The sequence below is a fragment of the Elaeis guineensis genome, chromosome 11 (genome assembly GCF_000442705.2).
Source record: "Elaeis guineensis isolate ETL-2024a chromosome 11, EG11, whole genome shotgun sequence".
Classification (NCBI taxonomy): Eukaryota; Viridiplantae; Streptophyta; class Magnoliopsida; order Arecales; family Arecaceae; genus Elaeis; species Elaeis guineensis.
In genome coordinates this window covers 69026527-69039252 of record NC_026003.2, presented here as the reverse complement: position 1 = coordinate 69039252, position 12726 = coordinate 69026527, and the positions used below count along the sequence as shown (strand labels likewise).

Here is a 12726-nt window from a genome sequence, read left to right as displayed (position 1 = left end):
TGTTTGAATTTCTTGTGATTGAGTCTGCATGCTTAGCAAATATTAGTCAGTTTTACTCGTACCATTATGCAATCTTTAATTATGTGCTATTTTCTTCGAAACATGCTTTATACTAGAGTTCTAGTTATTTGTTTAAGAACTTTGCTTCATTATGCTTTTTTTTTCAGGTTGCGAGAGTGCTGCACCTAATCTATAGACTGGTTGTGCAGCCTAATACATCTAGGGCTCACACATTTGCGCAATCATTTATATCTTGTGGTGGGATAGAAACGCTTCTTGTTCTTTTGCAACAAGAAGCCAAAGCTGGTAATCATAATATTTTGGATAATTCTAGTGTATCTCATGCTGATAATGCATCCCAGGCATCTGGGGATGTGTCCGGGTTGGGAACTACCAGTGGTGAACCAAAAAGCCAGGATGATGAACCAGAATCTCTTGAACAGAAGGAATCTTGTTCCCCTGAAGAGGGCTCAAAATCTGGGTCATCAAGTACTTACAATGGTTCTTCTAAGGTATCTTTGGGCATGAATATTGAAAGAATGGCATCTGCTTCTGATAACCAACTTTTAAAGAATTTGGGTGGCATTAGTTTCTCAATAAGTGCTGACAGTGCTAGGAACAATGTATATAATATTGACAATGGTGATGGAATTGTAGTGGGGATAATCACCCTATTGGGTGCTCTTGTCGCATCAGGTTATCTCAAATTTAACTCAAATGCTGCTTCTTCAAGTTTGTCTAGTAACATTCTGACTATTGCGGGTGCTGAAGAAGGGAGTACCATGTTTGAAGACAGAGTTGCTTTGTTACTTTTTGCATTACAAAAAACGTTTCAAGCAGCTCCACAAAGGCTTATGACCACCAATGCGTATATGGCTTTATTGGCAGCAACAGTATGTACATTTTGCACTACCATGTCCATAACTTCTATTATGAGACTCTTCAGTATAGACTGAAATAGCTAAGCTATTTTGAACTGTCAATTATACACTACTTTGTTGAGGATTCGGCAACAATAGTCTCATCTGTGCGTAGCATTTATCAAAATGTTGAGACACATACATGAACAAAGTTAGCTATTTCCATAGATTTTTTTTTTCCTGTCACACGTTTCCACTTTATCAGGCTTTTCTTTTATGTTTGTGACAATGATCTATTCACTACTTGCTGAGGGTAAATGTTTTTGGCTTAAAGTTGGATTTGACAATGTTGAATTCTGAAATTTTTATGTGTTCATTTCCTTGCTATTGCTTTGTACTCAGATAATAAAAGTCCATCAGGTCATCTTGCATGATTTTCTAGTGCTTTTCTATTTGGTTGTCCTCGCACTATATGGTGCTTTTTCATCATGTTACTGTTATTACTCATAAAAACTCTTAGGAGTTCAACAACCAATTTTTTTTTGAGAAAATGTTTGTCCACAGAAAAATATGTCCTGCACATGAAAATGTTGTTTAATACAAAGGTGATATGCCTGTCCACTTGTCCCAGTACGGTTAAAAGATGCTTCTGTAACATAGACATGAACAATCATGTCAGAGTTGTTGATAGGCTTAGTCATGACTGCTATGGCAGAGCAGGTAAGTTGACCCATCTACACCTAAACATTTCAGTACAAATATAAGTATGCTAACTAGATTCTGAAAAAGTTGCCCTACATGGCTTTTTTGCATGGTCTAGTTCTGAAATATGGACTTATTGAATCTGGAACCATTGTATAGGCAGATATTAAATTTTCTAAATGTTGCTAAAGCTGACTTGTATGGCTGTCTCACAGTAAAGAGGAAAACTCTGTATAATAAAAATTTCTATAAAAAATACTGCAGGAAGGATCATGAACACTAGAAATTGATCTTAAAACACTTCGTGGTAAGATTGTCTCTGTAATTAAAAATATGCTGAAAGATGGGCTGGCTAAGCATCGGTTCTGTTAGATGTTTGAAGCTGGTTTGCAACTGCATAAGTTGTAAATATGAAAAGTAGAGAGTTTAGGGCTACGCTGTTGTGCCCCTTTTCATTTTTTCACTAGAAATACCTATACATTCTGGCTGCAGCGGTTCTCAGTTTGCTGGAGCAACTGATTTCTTAATACTATTAAAGGATGATAATTGCACCTGATTTTCTGTTTTGATTTGTGTTAAATCTCATTGGCCAGATATTTGGAAGTTAGAAACATGTTATCTCTCACAGGAGAAGGAAAATTCTCCGCAAATTTCATTAAATCTTGACTTCCATCCACTATGAGTAGTTCCCTTGCTCTTTCTGATATCACTTTATGCGGTAATGATTTGGAAATTGCGGAGAATGTGGTGGTTATGGCGTTGTATCTTTAGTTTTTCTTTTTATGAAACCAGCTGCATTTAAGTGAACCCAAGCTAGTCCTACATCAGTGAACTATAAAAAGGCATTTGCTTTTGTCAAAAAAATGCGGTTGGGTATTTTAATGTGATTTTCACAAATTTGTACCTAGACAATATTTTGAATTCATATCTTAGTTTGGTTACATTGATCCTAGACCTTAACATGTTCTTGCGGCATTCATACCCTTGCTGATTTATTGGTGTGTGAAAATGCTAAACCACATTATCTGTCCTTTGATTCAGACAAATGTTTTGTCAACTGATGATGGCCTGAACATATATGATTCTGGTCACCGCTTTGAGCATCTCCAACTTTTGTTGGTTCTTCTCTGTTCGCTTCCCTATGCATCCAGGGCATTCCAGGTTCGAGCTATACAGGTAACATGCTAGGACCTCTTTTGGTAACTTCTGTATGGTTATTTCTTACAAGTACTTTATTTTGACCTCATGCCTACATTGTGCATATTGCACAACTGTATGTTTTATATTTCTAGTGATGGTTCCATTATGAATGTATTGTGGTGCTACAGAAGCCATCCACTATGAGATTATCAATGTGGAGTCTCTGCTGATGTCACTAGCCAGGCTTTTAGATTATTGATTTAGTTCACTCTGTGAAGCTTTTATCTAATTCTGTTCTTGTGGCCATTGATAGTTCTGTTGTTGCATAGGTTTTCTAGTGATTTCATTGTTTATGATCATCATTTCTATAACATAAAAGTCGGAAATACAGAGAGGATTAAATTTTTCTATAGTATAGACCCATGATCATCTATTTGGGTTGCATTCTCATTGAATCATCAAACATTTACACGAATATGCGGTAGCCTATTCTAGTATATTTTCTGTACGTATAATGCAAAAAATAAATATTCAAGTTGAATTGCTTATCACTTTTGTAATCCTAGTAGCATACTGAGGCAAAAGCTATTGCTGTATATAAACATGCATTAGTTGTGAACTTATGCTTCCATCTTTGCTCATGCTTTATTGGTTTGTCCCTTCAAAAGAGCCATGACAAAATTAAATAAGATATATTGTTATTGTAATATATATGCTGCATTACCTTTTTTAAGCTGCCCATAAATGTTTGGCTCATCAAGAGGGGCCATATGTGGTTCCACCTTTTCAATTGATGCCATACAATGTGTTAAATGATAATCAAACACAAGTGGTTTGGAACGGAATATAAGATGATGTGTAGCTTCAAGGTTTTTGCTACCCTGTTCTGTATTTGTTTGCCCTGTGCGTGTTATTTAGATATGTCCCTTTTTGTCCTTGTGATCAGTCTATGCAGTTTTCCTTTCATTAAGAAGACTGCCAGAGAATGTGGAAGATGTGATGGTGTCTGAGGTGTTGGTTTCATTATGGGTTGTTAGTGGTTTAGAGCAAGGTTTTAAGTCCTGGAGGGGCGGGGGGCGTTCTGGCCATCCTGTCCCATTTCTATGAGAAAATGGGATCGGATAAGGTTGGGATTTTGAAACTTATTTGTGTGGGGAAAGAAGAAAAAAGAAAGAAAAGAATGAAAGATGAAGAAAATGAAGTGAAAGGAAAGAAGAAGAACAAGGAAAGAAAGATAGGCAAGGACAAAAAAAAGAATGAAGGAAAGGAAAAAATGAAGAAAGGAAAGAGAAAGAAGAAAAAAGGAAAGAAAGAAAGAAGAATAGGAAGGGATAAGAAAAAGAAAGAAGAAGAAAAAGGAAAGCAGGGAAGTCAAGGAAAAGGGAGGAAAGAAGGAAGAAAGTAAGGAAGGAAGAACAAGAAAGAAAGAAAAAGGAATGGAAAGAAGAAGGGAAGACAGACAAAGGTCACCTATGGGACTATCAAGCGGGATTACCATCGGGATGAGGCAGGACAAGGGGTGTCTTGTTCCATGGAGAAATTAGGACACCCCTATCCCACAAAATTTAAAATCTTGGTTAGATAGAGAGCAGATGCAATGGTGATTGATTGCCTGGTGATGGTTTATCTCTACTAATTTAATGGGATAATGTTTCATGCCTGGACTGCTGACTTTGTTACCCGAACATTTCATGTAGCTGGAATATCTTAAAGTACAATGATTTTCTTTCATATCCATGTGAAATTCTCTGTTACAAGGGCACACAAGCTCTTGCATGCCATCTAGACAAATCTTAATTTCTCTCTCCAATAATTCACTTCTGATAGAGGTTTAATTAAAATAGGAAAGAGAAGCACAACTGGTGTGGACTTTCTATCCAGCGGAGTTTAATTTAGATAGGAAAAGAAGATACTAATCAATGTGCAGCATGGACTCAATATACTTTGATCAAGTAAATTTTTCTGATTAAATAAATAATCTCTGTCATTAACTTAGAGAGGGGCATGGTGGTGCTAAAAGAGAGGGCATCTGTGCTAAGAGAAACAGTGCAACTCCCTATTTCTCGTTACTCTTTCAGTCTTCCTGTCTCTAAAAAATGATATTCCTTATTGGCTGATTCTCCTGTGGCATCTGCTGCTTCAGATTCCTTGTTTTCTCTTCCCGAATCAACCACCTTTGGAACAAGATCTCATCTTGCAGAAGGAACCTATTTAGATTTAAGAAAAACTGTTGTTTCCAGTTTGGGTGGCCTAGACCAGATCTAGCCCTCTTTGAAGGAAAAGAGTTTGACCTAGAAGAATGAATCTGGGATGAAAGCCCTTCCCACCTCCTTTGAAGATAAAGTCTCTCTCTCTCTCTTCTCGCTCCCCCCTTTCCTTCTTTGGAAGGCATGTGCTAAGTAGTCATAGTTAGGTTATGAGAGGGGTTATATAATGGGATTGAACTAAGTTCTCTGGATTGTTGTTCAAAGTGCCTTTCTTGGGGAGTAAGTCCATGAGAACAGTGAACAGGATTGCTAAGAAGAGAAGGGTGGGATATAAGATGGAGAAATTTATTTCACGCTTTTATGGAGTTTGTTTCAGGTTTTGTTGAAGTCAATCAGTATTATACCTTCGCAAATCTGTAGCTTGTTTTTATTGGAAGCAGGGATTTTCTATGTTGTAGGTTTGTTTCTTTGATAGAAAAAATTGACTACAATGTGTCCAAGGTAGGGGTTTTGAACACGACTTAAAAGGATTTATATCGACAAAAGTTTAATTGCTTTTATGGAATTAGGTTTCCTGTGAATCCTAACCTCTTGGGATGGAAAAGATTACCGAAAGGGGAATTCTTGAGCTCAAAAACTTTGAAGTAGCTTTTAATGTTCTAGGATTGTTGAATAATTTGTTTGATGAAGAAACAATGGTGGTCTGTTAAATGAAGATCATCTTTTAATATATTTGGGTTTTCTTGGCAAGCTTATTGCCAAGGTTGCTAAAATATAGTTGTGATGCATTATTTATCCAAGAAACAAAACTAGATATTCTGTTCTGGACCATAAGGTCTGCTGTTATATGAATATGCTTGCGAGTTATGTTAGTTATACCCAACATTTGCGGACTCGGTACCGGAGCCCGTGTCGGTGGTACGAGTCAGTACGGATCTGTATCGGACTGGATTGGCACAAACTGATACAGGGAAAGGAAGGGAACCAAGAGGAGGAAAAGAGAGAAAGAGAGAAAATTAGAGAGGGGGGAGAAAGAAAAAGAGGGAGGGGAAGGAGTTGGAGGGGTCGTTGGACGGCCTCTGGCTGACCGTCGTGGCCGTCGGACGATGTAGTCCACATATGTGGTGCCGCGGGTGTGAAACAAGGGCGACGCCCTTGTTTCATGAGGTTTTTTTAAAAAAATCCGAACTTAAGTGAAGCGGCAAACTATTCGCCGGCTTCACTGTTTTTGCTTTTTTTTAAAAAATTCAAAAAAAATGAAGCCGGCAGTGGGTTTGCCCATTGCCGGCTTCGCTATTCATCGCGTTTTTAAAAAAAACGCGATGAAAGAATTGGGGTGGTAGCTCCTGTTCCACAGCCGTAGCTCCGCCTATGCGATTTCCACCGCCTGGTGGCCACTGGGCAAGCTCCGACAGCCCCTCCATCCGGTATGTCGCTCACCCTCTCTCTCTTTTTCTTGCTTGTTTAAAAGCCCTATCAGACAATGGTTGATCCGCGGAGGCTTCCATGGCCCTCCGACGGCCGCAGCGGGCCACCGTCGGCCTCCGGTGGCGTCCTCCTCTCCCTTTCTCTCTTTCTCTCTTTTTCTCCCTTGGTGCCGGCGTGTGCCGCTTTCTAAGCCGGAACCATCTTGGTTCCTTGTCGGTCCAGTTCGGCACGCCCCAAACTGAACTGCCCGGTTCGGCACGCCTGAACTGCCCGGTTCGGCACGGTTTTGAAAGCTATGGTTATACCGTTTTGGGCATAAGAATGTGAATCAAGTATTCACTTATTACATTTTCTCTCATGGAGCTGTCTTAAACTATGTTCAGACTTGCTAGCATGTTTGAATAGTCAGCCATGACTGACTATAACAAATCTGGTATAGGTAAGCAAAAGTTTATCATGCCTAAACACTTCTGAGTGACCATACAACAATTCAAGAAGTAATCTCAATCTGTTTAGGCAACACAAAAGTACTAGATTTTTCAATTATTACAGAGGTTGTTAGCAATAAAGGTGTGAGTTTTCCTGGTTAATGTTAATTCCATTCCAAATTGTAAAGCAAAAACAGGAATTATAGATTCTGCTGGTTGAGATGATTCCTTCTATGTCTAATAACCGGCACCCAGTTCCTTCAGTTTTATTAATGAATGACTTTCTTCACTCCCATCTTGGCTATCCTCAAGTGCTTTTACATTCAACCCTGAGGCTCAAAACTCACTAATTCCTTGCTCATGAAGGACAGATCTAGAACCCATGCATTGATGCATGCTTCTGTCCAACTTGTATTTCTTGTATATTCATGTTATAACTTGGTTAGGCCTATTTTCATGTCCTCTTTTATAAGTCTTGCTTTCTGCTCCACTTCCTCTGGAGTGAGATAATGCTTGGGTGAGTACAATGATCGTTGAGAACCAATATCGCTTTCTTGGAGTTATCCCCTAGTGGAATCTTGCAAATTTGTGGATAAGTGATTGTATATTAATTAACCTATCAAATTTGTCCCTTAAAAGTGGAAGGCTGCAAGCCTTTCTCCATATATTCATCAGCATGTCAATCTTTATGGGTGTTATGCTTATAGTGAAACTGTAATCTAGACGAAGAGAGTTGTTATCATTTTGTTTCTCCTTTTGATATATTTAAGGGTCGCTTGATTGTGTTTATATTTTCAGAAACTAAGAAGTACTAGTTCATTGACACAAGGGCATTAATCTGTAGATGAAGCTGAACTTTGATAAACAGCTGCAGAATGAGAATATACAAACCATCATCAAAATGAGCCATTTTGACAGCTCAACATGTTCATTAAATATCACAAATTTATTAACTTGCATATTACATGAAATCCTTGGTGGTGAACAAATTAGCCATTTGTAGTATGTCATGCTTGATGAATGTGTTGTCAGGTAAACATCACTTGTTCTCGAGGAGTTGGCTTTTCCAGTTGCTTTTGGAAGCTTTTCATAAGATATGTGCATCTTTATACAGAAGCATGTGGTAGATGACACAGTATCTTTCTTGGTGACATTAACACTTATTTAGCTGTGCATTTAATTGGTGCATACTGTCTAAAAATGATATATTCTTAATAGTGGCAGCTGGGACTTGCGCCAATTGAAATGCTAGTGGAGGCACCAATCATAGTGCACCCAAAAAATTCTTAAACCAGCCAAAGATTTAATGCACAATGCCACAATCTGTCTTCCTCTCTCATTATATATATGTGTGTGTGTGTGTATATGTATGTATGTATATGTTGATTGAGCTAGTTTTCTTTTGTTAGGATTTAGCTTCAACCCTACCATTGCAAAAGTAATAATGGATGTTTAAACTGTGCATCTGCCCTGTTGATCTGATTTAAAATAATTAAAATTCCTATAGATGGAAAATCATGTCTTTTGGAGGTTTCTTATCCATGCAATAAGTTGGGCAAAATGGACTGCATTAAGATATTAAATTAGGGTTGAAGCCAATTTGTTTTTGGCTGAAATAGATAGTTAGAGCCAGCACCAAGTGAAAACTGGCCAAAAATGATGATGGATGATATATCTGTTTATGATTTGACTCCAATATTATTGTGGACCATTTCTTCATTTTCTTAAATGAATATGATCTATGGTGGTTTTTTTTTTTCCTTTTCTGATCTGTATTCGCCTTTCCATTCTTTTGGAGAGTGGATTCACGATATTAAAGCTAGGATTTGGTACATCTAAGGTTTTTTCTTCTAAACAAGCAGAAGAACTAGATCTAGCTGTAATCATGTTTTCAATAAATGATAAATTATATATTGGTTTTTGGTACTTAATATGATGGTGACTAGCATATCAGTTTCATATTCATATACAACTTTATGTTTTAACTTTTAAGATTTTACTTTTTTAGATATTTATATAGTTATCTCAAACATAATTAGATATCAAACAAAACATATTACTTGAGCTGGTCTGCAAAGTAATTTGTTTACATTTCCAACATTTGTAATTTAATTTTGGACTACAATACAATTGCAACTTTAAATCTGAGAGCACCATGACCATGCATCTAAGAATTCCAAAAATACAAAATACCTAAAAGATTTTGTTATATATGTTTTCTTGGCTTATTTTATTTTTCTACTTTTTCCTTTCTGATATTTTCCATTGAAATAGCATATCTTGGACTGAAATTGTCGAAATATTGAACTGGAAACTTGATGGCCCAGCCAAAAGTTGAAAGTTTCATACCTTGGATGGTAGCTAATAGATAACACATACTATGCTAAGATATATTTTAAGTTATGCATCACATGCAAATGAAAATTGAGCTTATTTGGATTGAACTTTATACTGCATCAGAATATTTTATTATGCTATTAAAGCCAACAATTTTTCGATCACTCAAAATGTCTGATTTTCAGTTATCGGTATTCTGGATGTTGTAGGTCCTGTTTACCGGTGTGGATTTTCAGATGTTGGTTTTTGATTTTGCAGTGTGATTGAACTGTAGTCTTATTGTGAGGATGCTACCTCAACTCATATGTCTGTGCTTGCTCATGAACTTCGTCTTTTTGTAATGTATGTATGCATTTCAAAAAGAAACAATATTTTATGAGTGAGGAGTCTCTCTGGTGTTATCATGTGATGCTTGATCTCTCTAACAACTTCATTAACTTGCTGATATGTTGTTTAATCAGAAATTTTCCTTTATATGATTTCAGGATCTTCTGTTTTTGGCTTGCAGTCATCCAGAAAATAGAAGTAGTCTTACTTGCATGGCAGAATGGCCTGAGTGGATATTGGAGGTTCTAATATCTAATTATGAGGTGAAATGTTTTGCTATGACATTGAATTCTGTACAAAAACACACAAATATTATCACATATATGGATTCGTGTTAAGTGGTAACTCTATGCATGTTAGTATGGATTACCCTTTTGGTATGGTTTTATACAAGGTTTTAAAACCCAGTGCTGGGCTTGGTACTGGTTTTTGGCTGGACAAGTATGGTACTGGGCATCCCATACAGATGCAATATGAGGCTTCATGCTGGCAGCATACCTGGATGGCCAGAAATTAATTTTCTATTTTCCTTTGCATGACTTTTTTTGGTTTTATGCATGGTTATATTTTGGCTAGATTGTTTTCTATTTTTTAGTATTTAAAGAATGCTTTTAAAGGCTATGTTATCATTCAGTTGGTACAGACACTCCATTGTTAATACGTTAACAGCATTTATGAGTGATGAATTGCAAATACAATATAGTAATGAAGAATTATAATAACTCACTTTGATAGTCTAATGCCATGTAGAATGTCGATTTCTTTCATATACATCGGGGTCTTGTTAATAGTTCAGACCCGGAATGTTTACCAATCTGGATGTTGTTCCCTCCCTGCGGTCATAAGATGTTGCATAATGACCTAGCTATGGCTCCTGATGCTGCAGGTGCGTGTACGTCTGATACTCCTTGGTTTGAGATACTGCGGCCCAACATCCTTAATCACCTTCTTCATCAAACCCAGGATGTAGTTAGAATCATTGATCTGGTTAGATTCACCAATCGAACATCAGGGTCTTGTTAATAGTTCAGACCTGGAATGTTTACCAATCTAGATGTTGTCCCCTCCCTGCGGTCATAAGATGTTGCATAATGAACTAGCTATGGCTCCTGATGCTGCAGTGCGTGTACATCTGATACTCCTTGGTTTGAGATACTGCAGCCCAACATCCTCAGTCACCTTCTTCATCAAACCCAGGATGTAGTTAGAATCATTGATCTGGTTAGATTCACCAATCGAGATTTGAGAGTAAGTTAGCTTGTCACAATACACTAGGAAGTTGGTGATGTTTCTCGTAGTTGGCTTGGACCATCCATCACATTAGTGTCATTCCATATAATTGATACTGCTACTTATGCTTGTCTTTCCCAAGGTTAACTATCTTGGTATCGGATCTCATACCGATAAAATCTTATTATAGTGTCAGTCAAGGAAAGCCATACCGTGCTGAACCGGTCGGTACACCCCGTATTGTACCGGACCGACGGGGAACCGACACGATTCGGTCGGTAAATTCGGTACACCGGCGGTACGGAAGGAAAAAAGAGGAAAAACGAGAAAGAGAGAGAGAGGACGAGAGGGAGGGAGGTGGGAGCCGTCGGAGGTCCGCGGTGGCCGGCTGCGGTCGCTGGAGGGCTTCCGAGTCCCGTATCGCCCGATAGGACTTTCAAGAAAGTGAGAAAGAGAGAGAGAGCGCTTGGGGGGACCTACTGGACGGACGGCGCCTCCGTCGTGAGGCCCCCGGTGGCCGGCGAGCCGACGCCGACGGCCTGAGGGCGGTCGAGCGGATGGAGCCCCTCCACGGCTCTGCCCCCTTCTTTTTCAAAACAGACGATCGTTTGTTTCGATTTTTTTTTTTGATTTTAAACTCATGAAGTGGGCAACTGGGTTGCCGACTTAAGAATTTTTTTTTAAAAAAAAAACAAAAATCATGAAACCGACAAATTGTTTGCCGGCTTCACTTAAAACTATGTTTTTTAAAAAAACTTACGAAACAGGGGCGACGCCCCTGTTTCATGCCCGCGGCTCCGCGTGCGTGGACTGTGCCCTCCGGCGGCCATGCAGCCAGCCGGAGGTCGTCCGATGGCCCCGCCGGCTCCTTCCCCTCCCTCTTTTTCTTTCTTCCTTCTCTCTCTATTTCTCTCTTTTTCTTCTTCCGATTTGGGTCTGCTTACCTTCATCGGTTCGGTACGGTACGAAATCGTACGAAACCGTACCATCGGTCGGCCGATACAGCCGGCGGTACCGGTTTAGCATACCTTAGTGTCAGTACATGGTTTGTATAATATGGTACGGTTGTGTTGGTATGGGATGGTAGGCATATCGGTATGGTACCGGTATACCCCATACTGCTTGGTATGGGGCGATACAACAAACCATGGTTTGACCCTTTTTCTTCGATTATGGTCCATGTATCATATGGAATGGGAGACTCAATGCCAGGGCAGGAGGCCCTGCTTCTGCACTTTGGTGATCATGTTTTGGATAAACCGGATATCAAGATGAGCAAAATGGTCACCCTAGTATACTATGCCAAATGGAAAATAGGAAGATCTTGGGATTGCTTCAATGGCAGAAGCCGGAAGAGTTAATTCAGTAATTGCTTTGTGACATGATAGGTAGCATATTCCCTCTTACAAGGAGGGATGGGTAGGCTCAACTCGATATGGCTAGAAAAGGCCCTCCTAGGGCTACTTCTCATTATGCTTTGGGCACGAGGCTCAAAGCCTCGCTTGGAAGGCCTATGGTGAGCCTTGTAGTGCTAATTCAAAGGCTTGAGGCCTGACCCCTGTGGTTAGGATTGCTTGATACTATGCATGCTTTCCCTAACTTAAGAAATCCCATAAGAAGCATAGAGAAAGCTTGCTGCAGCCCAAGCCAGTAGTTGATTGTAATGGAACCACTAGGCTGTGGTGGCCCCTATATGTGCTTCTTATCCTTCTTGGTGTAGCTAGGGCTGCTTAGCTATTTGGATTTGGTAGGATGTCAGATGGATGTCATCATTGGCAGGACCTTGCCTGGTACTCTTTGCTTTCCCTTTTTGAAACATACTGAATGGAAAATTTGACCTTGCTACCACCTTCTCTATTGATTGGGTCCTATGTAGCTTAGGGCTGTCCCTGGTTTTGTGCCCTCCCTTGGATGCACCGAAACCACTGTCCTTCTCATAATTTGAATACTCGAACCATCCATGATGCCTTTTGGCCTCGTACTCCCATTGTGCCTGCTTAGACTCTTGGATGGCCTTCTGTATCTCAACAATCTCCATATTGCTTGGATCTGGTTGCTTATTCCCAT

The 12726-nt window shown here is 39.2% G+C and overlaps 1 protein-coding gene across 1 annotated transcript in view; it reads left to right on the top strand.

Moving 5' to 3' along the window:
- The window catches only part of LOC105035113 (BEACH domain-containing protein C2), a gene marked incomplete in the record, with an annotated part of 97910 nt that overhangs the window by 9661 nt on the left and 75523 nt on the right, over positions 1–12726 (top strand). The window contains 3 exon segments of the mRNA XM_073245534.1: positions 168–893; positions 2604–2738; positions 9588–9692. Of these exon segments, the coding sequence (XP_073101635.1) occupies positions 168–893; positions 2604–2738; positions 9588–9692 (966 nt within the window).